General features: G+C 43.0%; 1 protein-coding gene across 4 annotated transcripts in view; it reads left to right on the top strand.

The window, feature by feature from the left end:
- Positions 1-4,916: 4,916 nt before the first annotated feature.
- The window catches only part of TBC1D24 (TBC1 domain family member 24), a 30,322-nt gene continuing 7,520 nt past the window's right edge, over positions 4,917-27,718 (top strand). The window contains exons 1-7 of one of the 4 annotated variants that reach the window (XM_055708062.1): positions 4,917-5,020; positions 8,503-8,556; positions 16,348-16,469; positions 18,121-19,155; positions 21,469-21,486; positions 25,934-26,092; positions 27,014-27,077. In XM_055708062.1, the coding sequence (XP_055564037.1) occupies positions 18,197-19,155; positions 21,469-21,486; positions 25,934-26,092; positions 27,014-27,077 (1,200 nt within the window). In that variant the 5' untranslated portion in view covers positions 4,917-5,020; positions 8,503-8,556; positions 16,348-16,469; positions 18,121-18,196. The remainder of the gene's footprint in view (positions 5,021-8,502; positions 8,557-16,347; positions 16,470-18,120; positions 19,156-21,468; positions 21,487-25,933; positions 26,093-27,013; positions 27,078-27,718) is intronic. The other 3 variants (XM_055708061.1, XM_055708064.1, XM_055708063.1) reach the window with 3 other exon arrangements.

The following is a 27,718-nucleotide window of genomic DNA, read 5'->3' as shown; positions in this document are numbered from 1 at the left end:
AGGCAGAGGAAGCTTTCGGGCTGTGCGGTATTTTGCAAGGGTGGAACAACTGGCTTCCCCTCCGCAGCCGTCACCCTCCCCACCACCCTGCAGGACTCTAAGTGGGCCATAAATGTTTTCAGCATGGCACTTTACCAAGCATATGCCATAAATTACAGTCCCGTGCCGATAATAAGTCAGGTAATAGCGCCACTTTTTTGTCCCGCCAACTGCACAAAAGGTGGCAGAGGGGAGGGAGGAAGGCAGGGGGAGACGCCTATTAGCACCAGGCTGGATTTTACACACGATGGAAAGTGTTTGTTCAGCTGGAAGTGAGAACGGTCCTTAACCCAAGAGCACACACTAATGAAAACAGAGTGTGCAGAGGGGTGAGGGGCACCAGCACAGAGTAGCAATTCACGCTCCAGTGCAGGTGCGAGGGCTGCAAGGACCAGGCCTAGGTCAGAGCACCCAGCGAGCCTGCTTTTGCTCTGGCTCCATTTCACACCTTTTGGAAACACTAATTGCAGGTTCTGTTTTGCCCTACGGGAGAACACAGACAGGTCTGAGAGCACCCAGTGCCATGGATTTTGGTGCAAAGCCCACTTGACAGGCTGAGCTAGGGACCTGCCCTGGCTGTTTGGCTGGGACAGCAAGGAACTCACTCTGGCCAGAGGCTTTCTGGGCACCACACCCTCTCCTCATCCTTCACCTGGGTGGGTTCAGCCTATTCTCAAGTCTCCAGAAAGGAAAGCTATGGGATTGCAGCCTCGGTTTTCACTTGCTTGTCTAGCCACCTCTGCTGTGAACTCTGCAGGCCCCTTTCTGCTCCCTCTCCATCACACTATGTGGTAAATGTACCCAGAGCCAGCAGAAGCACAACACTATGAGGTACATCAGTGCCTGAAAAAATTGACCCTGCTTCGCCTGGTCAAAACCAGTAAGCCCCCCCAGTGCTCTGTTTTAGCTGGTGCAGAGGAGTACAGCAGGGAGGAAGGGACCAAGACATCATCAAAGACAGCAGCTGGGCACAAATCAAGCAACTTTTAGTTATCCATCCATGTCTGTAGCATGTGACTCACCAACAATCCCTAGAGCTTCTATGATACACCTGCACTTGAGAATAAACCAAACTCCTTCAAAATCACCCTCTCAGGAAGAGCCCTGGGAACATAAGCCACTCCCTAAGACCCTGCAGGTCATCAGAAAGACATTCCGTGGGCAGAGGCAAACTGCCACACGCAAGATCCTTCTGCAATGAACTCTTGACCCCCAGACAGTAAGGAGCTGGCAAGAGTGCCCCAAAGGTGCCCAACAGCCAGAGGGATCTCTGTGGACCTGACCCTATCGGGTACCTAATGTGACAGCAGTACCTGCAGCCAAAGCTAGATGCTAACAGGTGATCATCACACACTGAAATATCTGATGCAATATGCTGAGAGCATACCACATGTCACTACACAGCTACATCCTGGTCCCCTCATGAAGGAGGGGGGCATTAAAGTCATCCAGAAGGGAGGCTGTTAATTCCCTCCTAGCAAATCCTCTGTCCACACCAAAAGGATCACCCAACACCAAAAGCTAACCCTTCCATTGGCATTCATGGTACAACAAGATGACTGCCCACCCCTAGAAAGCAGGAGGTACCATAGCTAGGGAGAGGGATGGGACAAAGAAACAGGAAAACCTGGCTGCAGCCCATTCAACCGAACGGAAAACTCAGCATGCACAGAGCACTTCTTGGAATCACACAGAAACGCATGCATGGCTGCCTTCACAACAGTGACTCTTTTAGTGTCATTAAAACATCCCCCAGCACTCTCCCAATTTTGGTACCTCTGGCTTTAGCCTCATCCTCATTGCCAGGAGCTCAGCAGCAGCAGCTCCTCATCCAGAGGGGCGGAACGACAACTAGCTGCTGCAGGTGGAAGAGGTGATCCACTGGACAAAGCTGCCGTTAAGATGCTGGCACGTGAATGAAAAGAATATGCTTAATTATCCCATGGCAATTCCCAGTTTTACCCACAGGAGGTCACACTTCGTCAGGCTTATCAGCTTTCCATGCAAGCAGCCCCGTGCAAACAGCATTGCTGTGCGACCAGCAAAGCCACAGCTTTACTAGCCCAGCTCAGATTTTGGCCTAAATCCCTTCTGTGCATCCTGGCATTCCCTGCCGATCATCCAGCCAATCTCCTGCCCACACACGAGTGCGAGCCTCATCTCCGAGGCTGTTGGACACCCACATGGACAGCTTTCCTATGTGATGGCCCATTCCACCCACCCAGCCATTCCTCACTTTCTTTTCTTTTCTTGCTTTCACATCCTTTCCCAATCCACCCTTCCAGTCCCTCCACTGTCCCTGCCAAAAACACTCCATTACACCCAATGCCTAGACTGGCTGGTTTCATAAGAAAATGAGATACACGCAACTGCATGCTCCGAGAAATGTCTGCTCCAATACACTTCAGGAAAATGAATGCTCAGGTGGAACAGCATCCCCACACAAAGAAATGGGTCAGTATGAGCTCACCCTTCATTAGTCTTCAGAGAAAAGAGAGAGAAACTGCCCTCAAGACACAAACCCGTAGGAAAACAGGCATCACTGAACACTGCACTTGTGGAACGACTATTTCATGATACGTGAAAGCTCTCCAAAACTCAGGGAAGCTGTTGATTGGCAGCCTTATAAACGAATATCCTTCATTTATCCCTGGAAAGCCCTTGCAGGCTCATTGCCCTCAGTGCCCAGGGGTCACCAGGTCTTGCTCTTTGTTTGAGCTGCTGTAGGGTTTAGTACTTAAAGCCTTAACACTCCCTGGTGTCTGTAAAGCTGTCAGCAATGAACACCTTTCTCCAGGAAGAAAAGTACATGCATTCAAACATGTTTTCCATCAGCCATCAACCAGCTAGTCAAGCATGGTTTCCACCCTCTTTCTCACATAGTCACAGCAGTTCAACAGCCTGAGTACAGGCTAGTGAAGATTATTCATATAGTCTCCCCAATTTTAAGACAGGACACAGCATCCAGTCTGTCCTCATCATCTGCCATTTTTTTCAACCTTTACTAGTCCACAGACTGCTACCTCCTTTTATCCTACCATCACACAGGCCTTCCTCCTGAAAAATTTCCCTGCATTGATCTTACCTCTGTGCAGGGCTCTGCTTCCCTGAACACTATCCCCTAAAGCACCTGGGTTACTGGAATGGTAAAACCATCAGGCAACGCAGAGCCTTTGGTGACAAAAGTGTCACCAAACTCCTAGAATATCTTTTGCTTCTACTTTCTGAATACTGAGAACCACTCTTTGGCTAAAGGGTATGTTCTGTTCAAATCATAGTTCACTTTTCAACAGAGGAATTCCTGCAGTCCAATCCATCTCGCCATGCCTGGTCCTGCTTTTCTAAAGCCTGTCAATCCCCACTTCCATTCACACCATGGGAACACCTTTCTGCTGCAATTTCCCTGGAGAAACATGGGAATATCAGCACTGCTTTACCTCAGAGGGGCACCACAAGCCCAAATATACAGACTACATAGGACCCGTGTACTACAGTGAAAGGATGCTAAAACTACTGTAGACAGATGGAAGCTTTTCATCCTCCTACAAAATTTTATTAGATATTGCCCACATTTATCTGTTTCCACAGCTCTCCATCTTTCATGCTCTTTTAAAACTGCTTTCCTTGCCAGCTCAACTTTGTTTAGCATAGGGAACATACTCCCTTCCATGTGTGTAAGTGCCCTCTGGGACGCAACAGAATCAAACATAAGTGGACATAAAATAATGCATATTTCCAACTTACATTTGGATAAACAAATGACTTCTCAGCACAGCTTCTGGAAATGGTTCTGTCATGCACTTCTGTGACACAAGTTCATTGCTCTCCACAGCAGTATCAGCCAGTTACAAGGAAGCCTTGAAGGAAGCACATATTAACAGGTATGTTAATAACTGCTTAGTGCTTTCAGCTCAGCCATTCTTTGAAGCAGTAGAACTGCCCTGCCTTCTGAAGCAATTGCCACCATCAGAGGCAGGGTGCCCAGCACTGCCTGCCACCACAATGCCCGAGCCCCTAATCACCATTTATCCCTAGCACGATGGGTACTGTGTCTGTCTTGCTTCTGATCACTGCCCCAGTAGCTTTAAGATAAATATGAAAAACACCCTTAAGACCCCATTTAAAATCCAGCTGCAATGGTTACAACTCCTCTTTGTGTTTTATGTTTCATTATCATGCCTCATACTTTCCTTTGTGGTTTCCTCTAAATGGTAAACCTTCCAGGTAAGGAATTCGTTATCTGTTTAGCAAAAGCCTGCATTAACCAAGCTGTGTACATTTACAACGCCATATAAAAGATTAGTACTTTATTGGTCACTTAAGCATTCCTAGTTAATAATCTTTAATGTGGCAGTTATTTATCCACTCGTAAACAGAACGTTGCTGCCAAGTCGAGTCAAATAAACACTATGGAAGCCCTTCGTCTTTAAAATGAACCCATTTCTGTCCCGGCCATTTCAGGTTTGCGAAGAACCAGCCGCATTGTTCCTGAGCACAAAACTGTTCAGACCTCCAGAGTGTTCTTAAAGCAATAACGTACCTAGTACTTGCACTGCGCTTTGTCAGCTGAAGCACCTGCCAGGTGAGGGAACAGGGCAGCCTCCAGGGCAGAACCACAGGCCCGCGGCCTCCTTACCCAGCCCCACCGCCCCGACACCGCCCCTCACCGCCCCCGGGGACCCGCCACCGCCCGTCACCCCGCAGCACCACGGCCCCGGGGTCCCACGCTCCCCCACGGCCCCCCACGGCCCCTCACAACCCCCACGGCCCCTCACGACCCCTCACCCGGCTCCCCCGGCGGCCCCGCCCCGCCTCGACGCCGCGCACGTGCCCGCGCTGCCCAGCAGGGCGCACGCGCAGAGGGCGCGGCGGCGGCGGGACGGCCGCACGCATGCGCACGGCGGCCGCGCGCTCCCCCGGCCCCGCCGGAGGCGGCCTGACAGGCGCGGCGGCAGGGAGGGTGGCGGCGAGGGCGGCCCCGGTAAGGCAAGGCCCGGGCTTGCTTCCGCCGGCACCGGGAGCTGGCTGCGGAGCGCGGGGGTGGAATTCGGTGCCGGTCGGTGGGCCCTTGGTGGCGCCCTCCCGGTGAGCGGCCGGGCGGCACCGGGAGGGGGCCTGCCCCGAGCCCGGCCTCCGCGGGCGCCGCGCCGGGGCTCCCTCCCGGTGGCCGCTCCCGGTGCCGAGGCCGGGGGCGGGACGGGACGCGACGCGCTCTCCCCCCTCACTGTCTCCGTGGGTTCCGGTGCCGGCTGCGGCGCCGCCGGGAGCTGTCGGTGCCCGGGGGCGCTGGCGCTCTCCCCTCGGTGCTGCGTGGCCCGGGGCGGCTCGGGGGTGGCCCTCGGTTCCGGAGCCGGGGGCGTTCTCCGGCAGGCAGCCGGGGGCGGGGGGGTGTCTCCCGCCGGGGGCAGCGCCTGGGGAGGGGGCAGAGGCCGGTCGCGCCCACCCTGACTCCCCGTTGCCACCCGCCCTGCTGGCTGGTCCCAGTGAAAGCCGCAGTTCCCGTTCACATGAAGAGCTCCCTCAAGCCAGCACTTGGTCTTCTGCAGCTTCTTCCCTCGATGCTTTAAAATTCCCGTAGTGAAAGTAAAACTTCTGTCACAAGCTTGTTTGCTTGTTGGTCTTTACCTAGGAGCTGCTTTCTGAACACACGCGTGTGTACAGCGCATGCTGAAGCGACAGGTTCCAGTTGGGCTACCGGGACTGCCCAAGTGTTAGCCAGCGGAGCACCGGGCTTGGGGTGCTGCCTCGAAGTTGCCAAAATGTCCCTCGTTGCGGAGAGCGCGGGGCTGGCACAGCCTCCGGTGCTGTCCGAGGGCAGCAGGAGGGATGGCACCTTGCGGGTGCTGCATCGCTGTGGCAAGAAGGGGAGTGGGGGGGTTTGGATTGAGCTGTCTTATCTTAAAACCTTGCATTTTCATGCCTAGTTCCCACAGGAAGCTAGAGCATGTGGAAGCTGTTCTGGTGTACAGGAAACCACAGGAGGATTGCTGGAGCATTCCGGAATACCCAGGGCACAGAAATTACATGGATCACATCTAGGGCTCTGTATTACCAGGAAAGGGAATTCCCTATTGTTAGAATTTCCTTCTTTGTGCAATCACTAGCAGTTAGACCATGTTGCAAAAGACCTCTCTAAGATAGTTACTCTGCAGGAATAGCATTGATAATCTAAGGACTCCAGCAACATTTTATGTTGGCTCTTTGTTGCTTCCAAGCCATACATGATGCTTACGTCCTTTTTAATTTGCAAAATGGCTGTGGGTAGTATTGCGCAACAATTAGCTATTGGGAATCTTTGTACGGAATGTCTTTTCTGTCATTAATATTTGAAAGTTTGCAGGTATTCCTGTGGCTAGAAATTAAACGCAAAGGAAAGCATGCAAAGGAAAGCAGCTTTCTGCTTCTCTTTTTTTTTTTTTTTTTTTTTTTCTGTTAATAATTAAATGTTGTCAAGTAAATGTTTCTAGCAGGCTGTCTGTAGACCTGTCACGTATTTAGGCACCTCTGCTCTTCCCAGCTCTGTCCTTTTATTGTGACCTTTGTTTTCTCCCCTTCGTTGTCTTTGTTGCTTGGTTCTGTTAATTTGAAATCATTTGGACTATAAAGAAAACTGGGGGGGGGAAGCTATTCTTGCACTAAAATTACCCTGTCCTTATATTTAAGGCAGGCAAGCAGGCAAAGCAGACCAGTCCACACTGCACATGTCTCTTGCCATCTCCAACACCAAGGTTATTGCAATCTGATACTACTTACCCTGGCATTTGTTTGGATCGCAAGTACCTTTACTTTGGTGCCAAAGCCGGATAGTGTTAGTGACAAGCAAATTATTGGCAACAGACTCTGAATTTAGGCCTTGCCATTATTCTTCTGCCTCTTTAGAGTACACTCTGCCTTGCCTGTTAGGTTGGAGAGGCCATCAAAACTGCTTGTGTTAGGCTGTATTGGGTGCATGCTCCAAAGCGGATAGATTTATGTTAACACTCAAAATAGATAAACTGTTAATGGTCTGAAAGAAAAATAGCTATTTATAGTCCATCTATACATAGCTTTGAATTGTGACTGACAACTAAAGAACTAAAATATCTTTCAAATGTTTGTTTGGGGATACCTTTATTGTCAGGTTTAATTGCAATATTCTGACATGTTTGCATAGGGTGTTTTGGGCGTGTGGGGTGTGACGTCCGGTGGGGTTTGTCTGGAGTAATGCTGGTCTTCAGGCATTTACTTCTTCTGTATTTGACCAAGCAGTCATGCAACCTTTCCGATATAAAAATAGGCAGACCTAATTGCACCATATTAATGATTGACTTGCTTGGAGTCCATGTGCATTGGTGGGAGTATGTGCTGGAGATGTTCAGCTGTGGAATCAACTGCTTTAAATTCTTGGAGATTAGTGTGTGAAAGCGCTCATATCTGTGCTGTGCACACTCTTAGGCTGTACCATATCTTGTTTGTTCTCCTCTTAAGCTTCTAAAGTTAGAGGACAATTACCTGAGTTTTCAGACATGTTGCAAAAGACCATGTAGTGATGATTCCCACCGTCTCAGGAAAGAGACTCAGAAGAAATCTCATAGACTGCCAAAGTCTTTATTAATGAGCATACTTAATTGTGCTTGGGCTTGTATGCAGCTACATGATGTTAGCAAATAGGTGTAACTTTGGTGTAGGTACACCAACACTGGATTATTTTGTTACATTTTTCAAGGGAAAACAAGGGAGAAATAACTGGTACACAAAGCTGTAATGACTGTATTTTGCAGAAAACTAGAACTAGGTTATTTCAAAATTTGCTAGGCTGACTATCATACATTTGAAAAGAAAAATAATGTTCAGCAGTTAATTCAAACTTTTCTACCTAATAGGACAAGGGCCTGGTATATCAACCCTCAGCAAATTAGCTGACCTAAACCCATACTCCAGTACAAATCTTCAGAATGTATTTTTTTTTCAGAACTGGGGATCTAAATACTGTAAGCTGCAGAGCTGGCATTGTAAAATCCCCTACCTGTGCAGCACATACCTCTATTAGTCCTAGGAAGAGAAATGCTCTCCAGAGATTGCTGTTGAATGCAGAATTTTGTCCTTCCTGTAGAGAAAAGGGGGTGGGGTGGGGGTGGGTGGCGCAGAACACAGCAGTTGAAGTGACAATGAGAATGTTAGCTAAAAGTTTTTATAATAAAGGTGCCACAAGTAAAAATCCTGCTTGTGATTTTAGATACTTGGGTTGTTTATGCTGTAAGCACTTCAATGACGTGGTTAATTAGCTGCTCCTCTCTGTTGTGAGGGTATTTGTCTCCTTGTTCTCTACGATGCAGTTGCAAGTCTGAAGGTTGGAAGCCATGCAGAAGTGCAGGCAGATACCTGGAGGTCAATGGTGCATCTGATGCATGTGGATGTTGCCCAATGCATTGTTTAAAAAACAGCCTGATTTTTACTTTTTTTTTTTTTCCCCACCACCACCAGGCCTAGCAGAAGGGAGTAAGTCATAAGAAGATCCGTACAAGGGTGAGTTCTAAGGTAAGCATTAATAAAAACACTTCAGTCTGGGGACTGGAGGAGTGTTGAGGTTGTTTTGTTTGGGGTTTTTTTTGGTAATAATTTCACTGTATGCAGAAAATGTTTGTTTTATAACCTGGTTCCATGTGAAGGCAAAATTCCTGCTTTATATTTCAATATGCCAGTAAGCCCTGTCCTCTAATTCAGACACTTTGAATCCATTGGCCAGTGCAGTGATGCTTCAAGGAGGCCAGTAGGCATGTCAGGGATGTTAAGTCCCTTTAGGTTTACTCAGAACAAGCACATGGTAAAAAATACCATCAGCAGCAAAGCCTCTTAGACATCCAGTGCTCTGGCCCCTTAACTGTCTCAATGGCCTTCAAATGGGTCTAGTCTTCCCAAAGTTTTTCCGCTCTGGTAAGACTACCAGTATACACTAATAGTAAGATTGTAAGCTTGGCATCTGATCCTGTTGTTATAAATGCCCTTTGATTTTAAAAATCATAATCAAAATAATGCAGGTCTAGTTTTGAATTCTACATTGATTAGTTTTTCTTTTGGAAACACTGTTTCTGTACCTTTGCTGCTGCAGAGGGAGGTGTTTGTTGCTACTCTTTGACTTTTAATAGAGCATAACTTTGGAAAGACTACAGAAGTAAGCATCAAAATGAAGTAATATATTTTTCAAGTTCCATGAAACGCAACTGTTGGTGTTCTGCCTGAGATTAGGTCCTCCTTTACTTGTAAAGTATATCTGGAACTGGCTTGATGATGATGATGTCTGAACTCTCTCTTGTGTGAGGGATAATCTACCCTTTGTTTCAGGAAGGGGGTAGTCCATTATCAGGGATAACAGATTATTGAAGCTTTTCTTCTGAGCAATCTTGGATGAAAGGGAGAAGGCCTGTAGGGCTTTGCAGAGCTAGAAGAAAATAAATTGTATGTCAAATGACAGCTTTAACTTTATAAATTTTATATGCTTATCTTACTGTAAATTGGCTTTCTTTTTCTAAGAGAAAACTTCTACATCCTTAGAATTTAGTGCAGCGAATAATGAAATAGCCTGAAACGATAAAACTTTCCTACTCCATTTTTAGCTGTCAGATGAAATTATGGGAGCACAAAATTTACCACGGAATCAAACCAGATCTAGTGACAACCACTGGTGGCATAGAGTGTACCTCCTCATTTGCTCCCTGCAGAAGCAAGGAATGCATGCAGCCAGTTTACATAGGCTCACTACGAGAGTAAGAGCTTGTGTGCTTGATTAGACCAGGGCTACCGGTTCATCTGCCCATTTCCTAATTTAGGTATCCCTTAAGCTCTCCAGCACTACCAGATTAAGGCTTTGTATATTCATATATTGCACTGAGAGGTCTTAATATAAACATATCCAGTCAGTTAATTTAACAGAAGAATTACATTGGCATAACTATCCATATTGATACTTGTACTGCTTTGATTAAATTGTCTTTTCGTTTTGTTTTAAAGATGATGTGGGGAATTGAGGCACTGGCCTGTTTTTTTAGCAGACTTTAAATGGCATAGTTCATATTTTGAACCCTTTGCAAGAGAGAATATACAGGGTTCATCCACGTGGACATATTTTTGGTAAATGTGAATATTGTGAAGAAACTGAATTTTAGCAGTAATTTAAAAATTTGCATATCTCTTTGACCATAAATTGTATATATATGTACAATATATGGTATGTATATGTACAATGCAATGTGTTTTGTTTTTGTATGTATTTATATTTAAATGGAAAGTATATTTGTATTAACAAGATACAGGCTTAGACTGTGTTGAGCTAGTGCTGCTTATACATCACTTGAACAGCAAAGCCTTCTCTGTAGCCTGCAGACAGGGCTTCTGATTCTACTTGGCCCAGCCTAGCAGATGTTTTGTTAAATCCCACACAGAAAAGGCCTCTATTTTATGGAACAGAAGGATAAAACCAAAAAGAAAACAAGGTAGAGTATAGATGATGACTTGGAGAGTGCTGAGGTTGTCTGTAGGAAAGTATGTGGGGCTTTGTGAAAAGGTGTGTTAATCTCCATAGAGCAGCTTTCGTTCCCTGAGTGCAATCCTAACGCTGGCAGTCTGAGGCCAGGGCACCCCTGTCAGCTGGGAGCACTGGTCTGTTGTAGTCAGACTGCATTCGTTTTGCAACCTGCACCCACTGCAGTTTGGGTTGCTGAGTGTTCAAATAGCATAGCAGTTGTGGAGGTGCACTGGTGTGTAAAGACTGGCCCCGAGTAGAAACCAAACACTTCACGGAGAAAACTCCTTGACATGCTGTTGTGGTACTTGGTCACAAAACCTGTTGAAAAGGTATAATCATGTACTGTTGAAACTGGTCAGACAGTGGAAGGAACAGGCTGAGGAGCTATGTGCTCTTTAACCTCTGAATGGTTTTCTCATACTAATAAACCCATAAACATTGCTGTTGTCTGTGAAATGCGTCTTGGCAAATGTGTCCCTTAGACACCGGAAAAGGTCACACCTAAGATTGTGTCTTCTACTTGCAAAAATCCATCTGTGTTTCCATTCGTGCTGTCAGCTGCTGTTCTGGACCTAGAGAAATTAATATGTGAAAAATAAAAGGTGGTTACATGTGCTTCTGTAGAGAAAGTTTAGCTAGGAGGAGAAGAAATAAATCTGTGTTCAACATATGCAGACATTATGTCTAAGAGAACATTTCAAAACACAGATGTTTAAAGGTATTTTTCTGCCAGTGAATGTTTGTAGTGGAGGTCTAGAGGTGACAGACATCAAAACGACAGAGAGCATTCAATGCAGGAGAACAGGAAAATTGATTGTTTTATTGCATATAGACTTATTACCATGTTGGAGATTTTCACTGACAGTTACATTGCATCATTGGTTGTACGTAGTAGACTGTAGTTCCAAACAGAGAAAGATATAAACTGAGGTGTTCAGGGAAAGGAAAAAAATAGGAAGACTGAAGATTGCATGTTCGGTGTAAAATTTTTGTCAGAGCCAGAGTTTGCTGTTGAAGGGAGACCTGTTTATAGTTACTTCAGTTTTTAAAACAAAGGGAAGAATAATTGGCAGAATGTGAGGCTTTTATTCCAAATTGTAAAAATGAAAAAAAATATGAGACGGAAAGCACAGTCTATATAGTAAGAAAATTGTATTGATTTTTCTGCACTACTTTGACAGATGATGGGTTTTTTTAATGGATCATTTTTAATACATCACATATAATAGTTTTGCTGCTTAAATGCAGTTCTCTTTCGGTTTGCAGGGAGGGGGGAAGATGGGAATTCTTCCTTTAATTTTACTAGTTGTTCCTTGGGTTTTTTATGAGGTAGACAGGACAGAAAGCTCCTGATCTTGATGATAACGTTTACCATCCAGTATCCTCTTACAATGCTCTGTTCTTTAGCCTTTTTGACCCTCTGTGGAACATTACTCATTTCTCTTTCATTTTTTTCAACAAAAGTGTTTGGGTTTTTTTCCAGACTTGTACCTTGTTTGTTTTTTGTGACTTTTTGTACCTCCATGGTATCTTAATGGTCACTGCAGCTCACAGTATCAATGGTGATTGAGCATTACAGGTGCTTGTGTCATCCCTGGGCAGGGGTTGAGAAGGAGGGGGGGCTGCTTTCTGTTGAAGTGCTTGCAGATTTAAGGCATACACATTCTCCTAAATATAAGGTACTGTCATTTATCTGGCCAGCAGTGAAGAGCTCATTGTGTGTCTGACCTTTTGACTATGATAAAGAACACAATAGATTAATCACAGATAAATTTAAAGACACTGTTTAAGAAGGCAATAGTACTTTCCTAAGCATGAAAGCATGGGATTCTAGGACAAACTTTCTGTGTCTGTGCTTCATTTCCAGAGGTAACATGCCAAGAGAAATCATCTAGATGCCCAAAATTGTTTGCCCTGTAGTGTACTCTTATGTCAGGTCTTTATCAGGTAATCAGAAAAGTAAGAGGTTCCTAGACTTTGCCCCAAAAGAATATTAAAAAAAAACAAAAAAACCAGCAGGGAGCAGCTAACTAATCCCCTATTGTTATTGGTAAACTAGTATTAGAACATTATCCATAATTGCATTCCTGGAGCCCAGCTTGTGCTGTACACAATGCCTGGGGCAAATCATAGAGAGATCGAACTGCATTTAACCTCGTTAAAGCAATCCATCGAACTCTGTATTCTTCCAAAAAGGATCATCATTCCAGAATGCATCAACATGGTCCAAATTGCTCTTCTAGCAAGACGAGCTGGTTGTGTTCAGCTTGTTCTAGTGCTAAATGGCGTGCTTAATTTTGGCTCCGATGCGTACATCTTCTTCAATGATGTGTGGCATAGGAAGTGATTGAAGCTGTAAATATGACCGAACATGCTTCTGATCAGGATATGTTTGTGTAAAGGAGGGATGGCACTATGGTGTCCAGTCTTGTTTCCAGATCCATGTAGCAGAGATGTCAAGGTATACTGCTGCAAGTCTGAGCTTGGGGAAAACCGCAGGACACACTGAAGTACTGGGGGAGAAAAGAGAAACTGCTAATTGTCTTTTATTCTGCAGTTATTACTGTCTTGCTGTGTTGCTTTGTTCTTCTGTCAGATTCTTTGGTGTATGAAGCAAACATCTCGGATGTGATTGAGTATTCCTCAGTGGTGGGAAATCACCTACTTGGAGGTTTGAGTTTAATTTTCGTTTCGTGGGATGAGGACTAATAGCTAGCAGTCTTGAGGAAGCAGTTCTCGTTATGTGTTTACGTGCCTTCTGCACAGATTAGTTTAATGAGGTTATGAAAGAGAGCAGATCTGAGTCTTTTTCCTGGCTACATCACTACTCAACAGTGTAAACAGCAAATGGCATGCTGCAGGTCTGGGAGTTCAGATTAGTCTTGATTTGTAGAGCAGCAAAAGAAAATACTTGCTTTCTGTCAGCAGGTTATAAAAATGCATGCCAGAATTTTGATTGTTGGTATCTAACTGTATCTGTACAGTACATAGCAAATAGCTGAATCAAAGCTGTTGTAACTGTTCATGGTTAAGATGAAAAAGTGTTATTTTCAAAGTTTGAGGTTCTTGTTACAGCTACACTAGATTTGAATTAAGTATCTTAATAAGCTATTAATCTGTGGCAAGAATACCTAACTGGAATAGGGGACAAGGTTTTCTGGATTAATTATAATTTGGTTTTTAAGGAAACTTTCTTGTGTTTATTAAAAGCAATATCAAATCACATAATCTCAGGTTTTAACTAAAGTTTGAATTTATTTTTAAAAAGTTTAGAATGTAAATATTTCGCTGCTGTGAAGTAGTGCATGTACTCTGGATTTGAAAGAAAAAATGGTCCTCTGGGTTAGTTGCACTTCAGATATTACAGTTTGCTAATTCCTGCATTTTGGAAAGCAAAAAAAAACCACTGAAGTTGTGCCTAGCCGTGTTAACTTTAGTAAAATTTTAGCCTTATATTCCCCATAATGAAGTTAAGTCATAATTCAGATCTTCTCTTTTCCTGCTGATGTACTTTTAGATGCTTTAACAGAATTTTTCTTCAGAGGCAGTATGGGAATTTGACTGTCACGCTTTGCTTCACTGCTGTGTATTTTATACAAATTCAGTGCAGTCTTCAGCTGTCTTCTGAAAGTAGCCCAAATGATGGTGGGAAGAACTAAGGGAAGGGAATGGAAAATGTGGCTAGACTAGCAAGCTAAATATTTCCTAAAAATTCAGTCAGTGACTTGGAATTATGCCAGTTCCAGTTACCATGGTTATTGCTTGGGTTTGAATTGTAATGATTACTTGCTTGCTTCATAGTTTAAATTTAACCTTGAAAAATCTTCTGCCTGTTCTGCAGCCATTTTTGGCATAGCTTCAGTATGTATATTTCTAGTTCTCACTTCTGTGCTTTTGGGTTTTTTTCACATTGCATTTAACTAAAGAGCTTTATTACAGACTAATAGATCTAGCAATCTCCAAATTGTGTGGCAGTTAGTAAGAAAAAGCTTTTTCTCCTGATTCTGTTTTGTGTTAACTCCTGTTTTGTAAAAGTCAGTCTGATTAGAAAGGGTGACTGCTTCCCCTTAAGTAAAGGTATACATAACTTTCATGTTTTGTGCTGGTTGTGAGTAATGTAACATTTTTGCTAATTTTTACAATTCCCTTATAGTTCTGTTTTAACAGATATTTGAAAGCATTTCAGTTCTGTGCTGTTCAGGTGCTGATCCGTCCTGTTGTCCCCATGTACAGTTAGAGGATACTTACCACAGCATGATGCTAACTTCTCTAAAGTTGCTGTAACAAGAGGGAAAGAGTTTTGTTGCAGGGGGGTGGGAGTGTGTGAATGGGTCTCTCTGCCTGCCTTTAACCATATCTTTATACGAACTTTTCATTCTGAATTTTTTTTTTCTTTTCTGCCAGCGTCTTATCCTTTCCTTCTATGTGAAAGCTAAGTAGTTTAGGTAAAGATAGCACTTTTTGACACAGACACACACTCTTACACAGCCATCCTCCTCTGGTTTTACTCCTTAACTGACAACCCAGCCTTCCGTCCCTCCAAATACAAGCCTGCACTGCCAGCTTTTGCTCCCTTGTGGTAGGAGAGATGGGTAGGAGACAGCCTGACTAGCTGCCCCTTTGTTACTGAATGCAAGGCAGCTTTTGCCTCTTCTTCCCACCATCTCAAAGTTAAACATTGCTCTTTACGTGGTTGCCAGGAGACAACTTGCCTGGAGGGAGGGACTGAGGAAGATGTGGAAAGAGTGGGAGGAGATGAAGGCTGGCTGGAATTTTCCTGAGATTTCTTGGGCTCTTCGCCTTTGGGCAAGTAAATACTCCTCATTTGAGGCCTGCTGGCTTGCAGTAGCTGTTGGCACGCCATCAGGAGATATGCACCGTTACGCTGAAGCACACTAATTCTGTTAGTTTTGCAAGCACAATTAGAGCTGGTCATGCTCTGGCAACCTTGACAATGCCCATTTGCTTTGCTGTCATTTTTTCTTGCAGTATCTAGAGCTTTGAAAAGCTTAAACAGCCAGACCTACTTGCAGACCTATCCCAGCCAAAGTATTTAGAAGACTGTAAGCTCAAATCAAAAATTCTGGCCGTCTGACTTCCATCCTCTAGCTATGGACTCCAGTGTGCTTCCCTGAGGAGCAGCACCTACTTGCCAAATCCATTAGTTTCTGGAATGGGCAGTAACTTCTAGAGGGAAAAATGACTATTTGATACAACCTCTAAATATGCCTGTGTCTCTAAATCATAGAAGATAAGACAGGAAAGAGTATGGAGGAGGAAGCAGAAAGTTTACAGGAAAAAGGACAGCTGAGTATCTCGGAAGTTGTCTCGTATGATAGACATTTTACTTAACCCTCCCTAATATAAATATGAGCAGCTCCCAGGGGATGGTGGCAGAAGAGAGAAGCTGTTGTGTAGTGCAAACTCAAGCAACCACAGGATAGTAATAGTTTCTGTACTGAATTGAACCTGAACAGAATAGTTTTTCTCCATGCTTTGGTCACTGCTAAATAGGATTAAGGTTTCTCTTCTCCACAAGGATTTTATTCTAGGATTTGAATTAAAGATAATGAATTTCCCTATGGTTTCCAGGTGGAGAATAACATTAAAATGTTAACTTCACAGAGCTGATACTGACTCTGTGATGGACTGGTATCCTACCATTACTTTACTGTCTTTGCATATCCTGAAGACATGCTCGCAGCTCACACTGAGAGGCATTGTTTCCAAACATCGTAAGATACCTTGCTTTCAGAGCTGAAGTCAGGACAATGTGTCGCCTCCTTTAATTACAGTCTGAGATTTAGTTTCAGATGTGGAAGATTGCAACAAAAAGAAATGGTGAGGATTTCTGTATTGCTCTTACATTGTACAAAGATGACTCAAAAAGAATCTTCTTAAAAGAAAAAAACCCCACACCAAAACTGAGGTAAGTGTTTGATAGAGAAGAACCATCCAAAAGCCTTTTCTGAAAATCTCCTGTGTGTTGGTACCAACCTTTTAAAAGAAGAGTTAAATTTTGGAGTTTTGGCATGTGATTCCAAAATACCCAGATTAATATTTAGTCAGAATGTAAAACTCCGAGTTAAATGTATGGCTGTCTAAACTAATGGTAACTGTATGTTTATGAACTTCTTTCTACTTGAAGCAAAATGTTTGCTTTACTTTCCTGTAGTGCAGTAGGGAGGATGACTTGTCTGTCTTGATGTGTATTGACTTAGGAGTTTCAAATCATTTTAATACACCTGCTGTACAAAAGACCATGCTGATAAATGTCAAGTTGTGTGCATTCTCCAGTCTGTTGACACAGAAATGACTTAAGGGTTCTTTGGAAGTGTTTCAGTAACTGGTTTTGTTGATTTAACCTTGCTACATAATATTTTTAATTGTACAAAACAGTTTTATAGGCCTGTTGCATTTTATAGGGATTATCTGCCTTTGCAGAATGTGCAGCATCAAGGGCCACGTGCTTCCTAGCTTTAATCAGTCTGGCAGAGATGTTCCAGCACTAGGCAAACCTGTTGCCTGCTGTTACAAGTGTATTTTATTCTATCTCCCCTTCTAGTATTGCACTGGCTTGATTAAAGCTGATTCAGGTGTGGCCATTACTGGCTGCAGTCATGCTGTCTGCTGGGACACAGGTGTACTTTAAAGCTAGAATCAACTGGTAGGTCATGTAAACTTGTGGTTTGAGGAACTAGAGGCAGAACCTGATCTTTCAGCTCTGGGTGCTGTTGCAGTGGTGTGTGTCTTCAGCATCTCCCACTGTTGGTGAGAGCAGGCCCTCTGGAGGGGGAATTGGTCATAGAAGTCGTGCACAGCTGGGACCAGAGGTCCAGTGTGGTACTCAAGAGAATTAAGGATCAGTTTCATGAAGCTCTTTCAAGCTGACTTGAGACCATACTGCAGTCAGAAGGGCTGGTTCTGTCCTGCACTCGTCTTTATTCTGGCAGCAATGATGGTCTGGCTGACCATACAGCTGCACCATCTTGTTTATCCTGTAGAAAAGAAAACTTGTACCAGATTAACAAGCTAATCTCGGTGACTGCGTGGCCACGTGAGTGCTAGTATCAGCATGAAGAAATGACTAAGAACACATGGCTGTGGCTAGCAGGAGGTCAGCATCTCTTGTCACTGGCCACGCACTCTTAGAACAGTGTAAGCTGCTCATCAGGCTGCATCTGTGTCGTGTAAGTAACAGTTACTTCCCCAGAGAACTGGGAAGAGAGATTGCAAATTGAACAGACTTTACAATGGCAGTTTTTGAAGTGGGAGTCTTCTGCTCTGTAAGTGAGAAGTTAACATAAAGGTCCGTGCCTCAGCTTGGACCTTCAGCTGGGGAAATTAACTTCCTGTGGAGGTGTCAACCTCTTGGCTGGCCATTGATAAATTACTTCAGTATGAGTTGTTGACAGAATGGAAGTAAAGTTTGGCTTAAAAATAAAAAGGCATGTATCTTTAACTTTTTGCTTTAGAAAACAGTTTTGGCATTTCAGGAACAAGTTGAATGTATGTGTGTGTTCCTAAAGAAAATGGATAATTACCTGTTACTCAAACCTATGTGTTTTTTCCTTTTGCAGAAAAAGCTGCAAGTCATTTAATGACTAAGTAAGGTCTCCATTCTCATGATTTATCTGATATGCTTCTCCTGGAGCCATGGATGAATACAACCGCTTTGTGGATTGGGACAAAATGGATGTTACTGTCCAGAGCCAGGATGCAAAGGAGCTAACCTGCACGGAGTTCCAGGAGCTCAAGCAGCTGGCCCGCCAGGGCTACTGGGCCAAGAACCACTCTCTGAGGGCCAAAGTGTACCACAAACTAATCAGCAATATCCCATGCCGCACAGTGACCCCAGATGCAAATGTGTACCGGGACATTGTTGTGAAGATCATTGGAAAACGTAACAGTAGCTCCCTTCCACTGCCAGAGTTTGTGGATAACAGCCTGGTCCCCACGTACTGTTTGAACGCAGAAGGCATTGGGGCAGTGAGGAAGATTATATTGTGCATTGCTAATCAGTTCCCGGACATATCGTTTTGCCCAGCACTGCCTTCTGTGATAGCTTTGCTCCTCCACTACAGCAAAGATGAGGCAGAGTGCTTCGAACAGGTTTGTCGCATCCTTGCTTGCAATGACCCATCTAAGCGGCTCATTGATCAGACGTTCTTAGCTTTTGAGTCATCCTGCATGACCTTTGGAGACCTGGTTAACAAGTACTGTCAGGCAGCACATAAGTTGATGGTGGCGGTGTCTGAGGATGTGTTGGAGGTATACTCCGACTGGCAGCGCTGGCTCTTCGGAGAACTGCCTATGGTGTACATTGCTCGGGTCTTTGATGTGTTTCTGGTGGAGGGCTACAAAGTTCTCTATCGTGTTGCACTGGCCCTTCTGAAATTTTTTCACAAAGTCAGAGCTGGGCAGCCCATGGAGTCTGACAGCATACAGCAAGACATTCGAGCTTTTGTGAGAGACATTGCCAAGTCAGTGTCTCCAGAGAGGCTTCTGGAAAAAGCCTTTGCTATCCGCCTTTTCTCACGGAAGGAGATCCAGCTTCTGCAGATGGCCAATGAGAAGGCTTTGCAGCAGAAGGGCATCACGGTCAAACAGAAAAGGTAGGGCTCTCGCTAGAGGTTGCCAGAGTGATCTCGTGAGTTTTTGCAGCATGGTGAGCTGTCAGGTAGTCCTGGTTGACTGGTGGGGAAGTTCTACTGGTACATGCTGGTATCTCTGCTGATTTTTTTTCCTCTCTAGAAAAAGTCAGCAGCCCCAAAATTAAGTGTTCCTGGGATTGTAAGGAGAAGTGTAACTGAAATGTTACAAAGCAGTTTCTCATGGCTTACTCAGTGATGAATTTACAATTACTTCTTACAGGTACATATTAATTGCAAGTACTGTATCTCAGAAGTGTCCTTCACAAGCTGTTTTTAAACCAAAAGGCATTTTAGAACAGCTGGAAGAAACACTGATAAATTACTTGGAAGAAAAATACCCAAACAAATATGAAAATTAATTCTTAACTGTGAGATCATTTGTATAAGAAGTCAATTTCATGCTGCCCCGTACTGTGAATTTAGCCGTATCTTTAGTGTAAGTAGGTGAACACTGTCCCAGTTGGGAACATTTTGCTTAACTGGGGAGTTATTTGAACAGAATGAGGAAGAATAAGTCTTATTTGCAGGTTACTTTTGAAATTAGTTTGACTGCAAGCCTCATGAAAGCCAAGAGTATAGTAACCATAGATAGGAGTTGGCCTATTATGTGAGAGGTTCATGTACTATTAGAAATATTTTTTTAAATAAATTTAAGTAATTATTTTGAAAGAACTGTGGAAGAGAAATGTGAGGATACTGATCCAAAAGATGATTGCATAATCACAATTTCTTTTCAGAAATGAGAGGAGGAGAAACCAGCTGTGAAACTAGTAAATTAAATCCTGCTCTAATGTGATAATAAAAGACACAATAAAAAGCTTCGCTGAAAGACTGTATATGTAGAAATATATGTATGTATATAGAAAAGACAGCAATATATTCTAAACAAAATTAGCATCTTGCCAAGTGCAAATGTACGTGCAGGTAAATGCCGGGGTTGCAGATATGTCCTGTTTTCTCCTAAGGCCTTCTGTGACTGCAGAAAACTTCTCCCAGATGTTTTTCAAATCTTGTGTTGAACAGTTTTATCAGCTGTCCTCACCTCTGAAGGGAGGATGACTTCTAGAAGTCTACTGGGGTCAATAAGCGTGGTATTCTAGAGGGACAGTCTTTCATTTTCTCTAAATCTTCAAAAATCAAAAGGTACCAGCCACTGATGTGGTGGCATCTTATGGCCAATTGTTGCTGAGTTAGTTTCAGTAGTTGCAAACAGGTATCATTCCATGGTATTGAAATATATACCTAGCAGATTTCAGCCTATAAAATAATGTAAATGTTAGCAGAACCTCTTTTGTGTGCCTAAATACATGTAAAGTTGCCTCCAGTCTTTTCCAATGGTTTATTTTTAGATCACAGTTTGATTTACAATTAGTTTGTACTTTATTTCGATCATATCTTGGAAGAAGCTGCTCTGTACAGTCTTAAATATTTCAAGGCCTTTAGCCAGTGGAGTGTCACATCAGGTAGAGTTCAGACCATGGTATCTGGGACTTGCAACCAGAAGTATTAACTCTTCTGATGTGTGCCTTTTTCTTTCTGTACTGAACTTCAGGAGAGTTGTAATGCTCTTTCTCAGAAAGATTATATTCTTCAGCAACAGAATGACAGCTTTAAGTAAATAATAGGTTTTTAAAAAAAAAATTAACAAAAAAACCGAACAATACCAAGTAAAAACCCCAAGCAGCCACAGAAACCTCAGAAGCTCCTGGTGTGTTAAATGTGGTAGAGGTATTCTTGCTCAGAACAGTGATTTCTTCAAAGCAAAATACGGTGAATTCGTACCCAAATAATCCCAGTAGTTAGTGCCTCACCAGGCAGAGCTGCTAGTGAAAAAGTGCATACTGAAACTTCTCAGTATCCCCTGGCAAGGTACTGCATGAACTTGGTACGGTTTGGATCCTAGTGTGGGCAGATGGAAGTGCTGGAGAGCTGAGCTTTTCTCCACTGCTCGATAGGATGTGGGCGAGTTCTCTGTCCAGATGTGTTTGGCCTGTGCAAAGAGATGATGAATTATTTTCCAATCGGATAACTACAAGTAGGTAGCAAAAAAAGTATTAAAAAAGGAAAGAAATGGGAAATATTTTAACCTTTTTTGTTTGTTTTTCTTGTGCTTGGTGATTTGAATCAAACCTTACTTTGTTTCTCTCCAGGCTCCTTTTATTCACTTTGTTGTGGATGTAGGAAATCACTGATCTCTTCTATCTTTTTTTGTCTTTCTCCTTATACGTTCTCCTTCTGTCAATTCCATACCCACTGCACCCCTCCTGTTTGCAGTGTTGCATCTCCCAAAAGGTAGGCTAAAACACTTGAATCTTTGCACTTTGCTCGTTTCTTCTGTCTTTGGCTTGTTATTTTTTCTGAAGCTGTCATTATTGCTAATGGTGGGGCAGGAGAAGAAGGGCAGCAATTACAGCATCCGATTGCTGTGTAACATCTCCTGAACACACTCTTGCAAAGTTAGTTCAAAGCACCTGCAAGGTTTTAAGATGAGGGATCACAGACCCAGCTGGTCAACATAGCACTTCCATACAGCGATACAAGCCTGTGTTTTCCAGAATGGAAAAAGAGTAACGTTAGTGGTGGGATAAAAGTCCGTTCTACACCAGAAGACGAAGTGTTATTTTGTTTTAAAAACCTCAAGTAACATGACAATACTGTTGGGTATCGTCCCACATCCAAACCTGGTATATGTTGTTGCAAGAGATGTGAGAGACATACTCAACTTTCTTTCTTCTTTGGAAGCTTTCTGTAGTTATTCAGAAAGATGTTGGACTGAACCCAATTTGGCATGCTCCTAAAAGTGACTTGTGTCTATTCATACTAGATTATATTTATTTTTAAGTAGGAAGGGCTTTTTTTAGAGGCAAGAAGACAAGACTCTTTTTCCTGTGTCGAGGAGGTCAGAGTTACTCAGCCATATAGCATTAATGGTTAATGAAGTCATTCATCAAGTCTTGGCCTGAAAAGCAAATCGTAAAGAACAAAACCGAGTGGATTGTGATACCTGATAAGCGGAGAACTTGGAAAGGAGAAAGACAGCCCTGTGAGTATTAAGTAACACAGATGTGTCTGTTTAATGCCTTTGAGAATCTTGGCCTTGTTGCAGGTGCCCTGAGTTAACTTTAGTAAGTGATGCGCACTAACATTTGTACTAATTTATAAAATCAAAATTGGAATTAATTTCCTTGTGTTTTCATGTCTGAAAGAACACCTTAAGAGACTTACCGAAGCATGTTTCATATCATATCCTGTGTGTTGAGGATTTTACCTCTAGTAAATTAGCAGGCTGTTAATTCCAGCCAGGCAAGTGTTCAGTGTCCATGTATTATTTTACTGTAGTTACAGTGTTCTGAAAGCAGTAGAAAGCTTTGGTTTCTGCTAGGAAGCATGTAGTTTGGGTTTGAGGAAACTTGGGTAAACGCAGGGTATCTGTTGACACTGATCTCAATGCAGGATTAGGTGTCAGCCTTATATACCACATACGGCTTATATTGCCATTTACAACTGAGAAACAATGTATCACTTCTACCATACATTTATGCCCTAACTGAAATTACAATGGATTTTAAACATAATGCAGACCCTGTAAGATTTGACCAAAACCAGAGCAGAGCAGGAAGATGTAATTCAGTGAGTCATACCTTGGAGTGTGGTATTTGCTGTCCTGGAAAACACGTACAGAGCGCATCTGCTCACGGCTGCTGCTGCATGTTCGTCAGCGTTGGCTTTACCTTCAGGAGCTTTGAGGTCTCTCAAGCGCATTGTGTCAATGATACAGCTGAAAAAACAACATTCCTATGAATATCGCGAATAAGCCGCTTTGTTAAACATTTAAATAGTGCTACTTTTCTAAATCTAATTTCCTTTGGGATAGTAACAATTGAACATGTCTTTCCAACATCAGCAATCAGTAGAAAGTCGTCATGTCAGTCCCAATAAGCCAGTATGAAGAACTGAGGAAAACGCTAATGCAGGGTGAAATCTTAATGGATTTGTTTGGTTCTAGTGGTAGATTTTAATGCAATGTCAGTCCAAATAAAGCATTCTCTCAAACTGCTGAATTTTTACCGGATAACCCTGAAAGACTGTGGTGAATGCTAAACTTAATTTTCATCAGCCAATATAAACCAAAACACTGAGGCTTTTTCTTAGCCAATTTATGTGCTGTGTGCAGTCATTTAATACTTTGAAAAGCAACCACCCAACTGAAGTAAATTATTTTCAGTGTCATTAGGGAAATACCGTCAAAGATGAGAAAATGCATACAGGTTAGATACTTGTAACTCTAGTTGCAATTTTCTGAAACACGCACACTGGCCAGCCAAAAGCTTGTATTTTTGTTGAGCAGCACAGTTTGGTGTGATGCAGGCCAGGCTGTGTATCCCCACTGGTCTCAACACAGCATCAGGTTTCAGTCTTAAGCACCTGCAGCTGTGATTTAGCACTGGGAAACAGCAGGTCATTTTATTTCAAATCCTTTGGTCAAGCTACGGTCTCGGTTTTACTAACTGAATGATGACATTAGCTATGAAATGATTTGTCGTGATACTCAAGGGGCAGGAGTGGCGTGCTTGGAATATTTTTAAATGGCCGATACAATGGTAAATGCTTTGGAGTAAATCAGAAAGATCTGATTTTAAAGGTGATGTTCTGCCTACATGGAAAAGTTGTAGGAAGGCACAGGCACTGAAAGTGATGTGTTGCTATGAATACTGCTGAACGCAGGCTTTAAGTGGGGTCTGAGTAGGAAAGTCCTTAAGTCAGCAGTTCATAGTAGCCAGGAGAAGGAACAGAGGCAAAAGAAAAGGTACACCAAGGCTGAGAGCCTTTTAGGAACGAGTACGTCAGTTTAGTTGCCCAAACAGGTCACGTAGGTGTGAAAAATGTACAGACCAAGCATACAAATAATTGAGGCTTGCTTGTTTGAGGTTTAGTAAGTTTAAAACTGTTTTGGTATTTGCTACTAACTCGGCCTGTTTATCATCATTACTTTTCCTCCAGAAATTCACTGTGATAAGCTAGTTGACTGCACTGAACATTTTTTAATTCCTTGAACGTGAGAAAAATCTGATTTCTGATGAACTGAAACCAAGGCTTTTTCTCAGCTCTGTTCCGTAGTGCCACCACTCTAGCTGCACCAGACAGGACTGGAAGGGCTGAGACCTAAAGTAAGGTTCTGAAGATGTGGGTTCAAGTCTTGGCTCATACTTTGCTTCAGTTGATCTCTCCTGTGCCTTGCTTTGCTGGTTTAAAAGCACAAATAATGTCCTAGTCAGTGGTACTGCAGGTTTTAAAAATCATTAATAATTGCAGCTTGCTTAAATAGGTGTCCATACAAGTTCCTTGCTAGTTAGATAATGCAGGGTAGTAACACAAGTAGTGATTTGGTTCATTTTGCTAGAGGAAGCAGTAATTTATTTTATTTTTCAGTGACCTAAGGAGTCACTTCATTAGAAATGCTGACACTAAGGCAGCTACAGTAAATTTCAGTAAGCATTTCCCAATGTCTCTAAGTCAGCACTGTTCTAAAGTACCATGCAAATGCCACTGATTTCTTGGCACTACAAGCAAGAAAAATAATAAAAAAAATGTGTAGTTTGTGTGTTTTAGGGAGTGAGCTAAGCTATTCAGATACATGCAGATATGCAGTATTAAGGTTCTCTTTATGTTCCATGAAACTAAGAAGAAAGAATTCTGTAAGGAAAAAAAAACCAACAAAAGAAACCCCACCAGAAATTGGCAGATACTTGCAACTGAACCCTTGCATGCAGAGCAAACTGCCTAAAGCTTCATTTAACTAATGGCTACCCAGTAATTTAGTATCTTACATAAGTTCCTATGTCACTTCCACCAAGTACTTGGCTGTCACCCTTGCATTTTAAAGTCTGTAACATTGGCCATGGATGCAATAACACTTGTTTAATCCCCAGGCTCTGAGTTTGTGTGCTTATTTATTCTGAGAAATGAAGGCTGGTTAAGATGATGATGATGATTACCCTCAAGTGTTTCAAAGCCATGAATCCATTCTAATAATTGTGCCAGAGGGCTTTGCTTTCTGGGGTGTCTAGCACTCCTTCATGTTTTCAGGCTCTGTCTGTAACAGTGAACCTAGGAACTTTTTTGGTTCTTAATGAAGTGGAAGTCATTGGTGATGACATGTTTCCAAGAGGTGAAACTTTCTAAAAGCTTCAAATATTTGCCTTGGATTAAAATTGCTTAGCCCGGTAATAACCAATTCCTCTAAAATTTCTGAGGGGTTTATGAATTCTCTAATTCCATGGTACAGGCGGGACCTCAGAGGGAGAAAAAGTACTACCTCTTCCTTTCAGACCCTGGCTGTTTCTTTAGCTATTCTGTTCTCTGTGCTTAAATACTAGCACCAGTGAGGCTGTCTCAGACGGTGAATACGATTTGATCTATTTAAGCTCGCAGTCATCCTAGCTGGCTTCACTGTTGTGTCCTCTGTATATAAAGGCCACAGCTGCCATACAGAGGAATTGCTCCAGGTATTTCAGTAAGGCCAGATCACTGCCTCTTGAGGATTACACTAAACTGCAGTAGTTTACTGTATTCGCTAAATCATGGCCTTCTAATCCCATGGGCTGGAGCTTTGAACAATGGCATATGCACTAGGGTCTTCTAGCGTTCAGCTGTCTTTGCATGTTACTGTCCAGTAATCCAAAGCTTGGGGTTTTTTGTTAAATTATTATTTCTCAGTGTTTTGTATTGTATTTCTCAGGCAGAATGTGCACTTGGCAGTTCATGCTGAGAACTTCAAGTCTGAAATTGTCAGTGTGAAAGAGATGCGAGATATCTGGTCATGGATCCCAGAGCGATTTGCACTTTGCCAGCCCCTCCTGCTTTTCACCACCTTGGAACATGGCTGTAGTCTGAGCAGGTAAGGAACACCTTCCCAAAAATGAGCAGCTGGTGAACTGTTTGCTGGATTGACAAAAACACCATGCTAGTCCGAACTTGATCAGAAGAATATTATTAGCAATGGTTTGCAAATGTGACAAATTCGTATTGGCTACAGCATTTGACCAGGATACTTCATATGCCAGAGCATGGCAAGCCCTTCTAAACTGTCCAAGACCAGATGGAAAAGTCAAACTTGCGTCATTTCACAGAATGTGCTAGTTTGAGACTGTTTCGTTCCCCGCTGGATACGAATGCTTAACTCGGTGGCTGCTGTGCAGACTCTCTTGGGTAGGTAACCACATCCAAACTGATCCAAAGAATAAGGGAACTGGAAACTGGAGATTCCTCTACCTATGACACTGTGTTAGTTTTAAAGTGAAGTAAACTGGATAGGAGTTCTCCTTGCACATGACACAGAAGACTATAATTGTATAGCTCCTAATAATGACTTTGACATCAGCAGTTGAGGTGCTGAGGTGGGGAGAGGTCTGCTGTCCCAGCCCCATTTGCCATGAGGAAAAGCAAAAGCAAGCAAAGAGAATGTGTCATAATTATTTTCTGGTGAAACCAAAAGCTCTTCAGACACAGCCATCAGTCCTTGTTCGTGATTGAAAGTGCTGTAAAATACCACTTTTGTGATAGGTAGTCTTGTAGTTGCTCTGCAGAGGCATAAACTGTATGGAGAACTGAGAAGAACTGCTGGATAATTTTGATGACACTCAACTCTGTTATTTACGAAGACCATAGAAAACATTTACAGGAATATGCTTAGTCTTCAGATGTCTCTTTTGCCATGCAAAAAGGATGGTTGGACGAAGGGATGGTGCCTGAGTTAAGGAGGAAGAGAACTGCAGTCGGTGGTAGTTGAGTGCTCATTTTTGTGTACTTTGCACTTCAGGTTCTATTCTCACAGTGAGGGACATGAACCAACTCTTCTCCTCATCAAGACCACAACAAAAGAGGTGAGTGAGGTGAAAGGCAACTGATTAAATTAGGTTTTAGGCAGTTATGTAATGCTGTATGGCGACACATATTTATTATAACTGCTTATAATAAAATGAAGAAGCAAGGGACCTGAAATTGCTTGGGGTTTTGTTTCTGTTTTTTAACAACGCATGCTTTAAATGGTTCCGTTTGTTGATTGTGGGACTGTGCATTCTTGGGTAAATCTTGTAAACTAGGTCTTGGTCAGCAGTTCTTTCTCTTGTAAGTAATGTGGGATGATGGACTAGAGTATCTCATTAAGCTCTTGGACAGACTCTTTTTAATTGCAGAATCAGAGGGAGAGGCTGGGGAATTGTGTTAAGAAACTCAGTGATTGATAGAAGTTATTTTCATTTTCTCCAGGATATGAGGAGAGAAAGTAGCATAATTTAAAAGGTGTGAATAATACTGGAAACAAAAGCTTTAGCTTCATCTCTGTCTTTGGGGTGGGGGGTGTGTGAAAGAGGCAGCTCTGAGAACCTGAGGATTGCACACAGGTGCCTTATTTAATGAGTGGTTGTTCTCTGGTGTACTCTGTGCGACAATATAGGACAACATAATGTGAAAATAGAAATATTAGCTTCACCTCATTCTTGTTGAAAAAAAAACATAAACCATA

Source organism: Falco cherrug, chromosome 4 (assembly GCF_023634085.1).
Source record: "Falco cherrug isolate bFalChe1 chromosome 4, bFalChe1.pri, whole genome shotgun sequence".
Classification (NCBI taxonomy): Eukaryota; Metazoa; Chordata; class Aves; order Falconiformes; family Falconidae; genus Falco; species Falco cherrug.
This window is presented reverse-complemented; position numbering and strand designations above follow the sequence as displayed.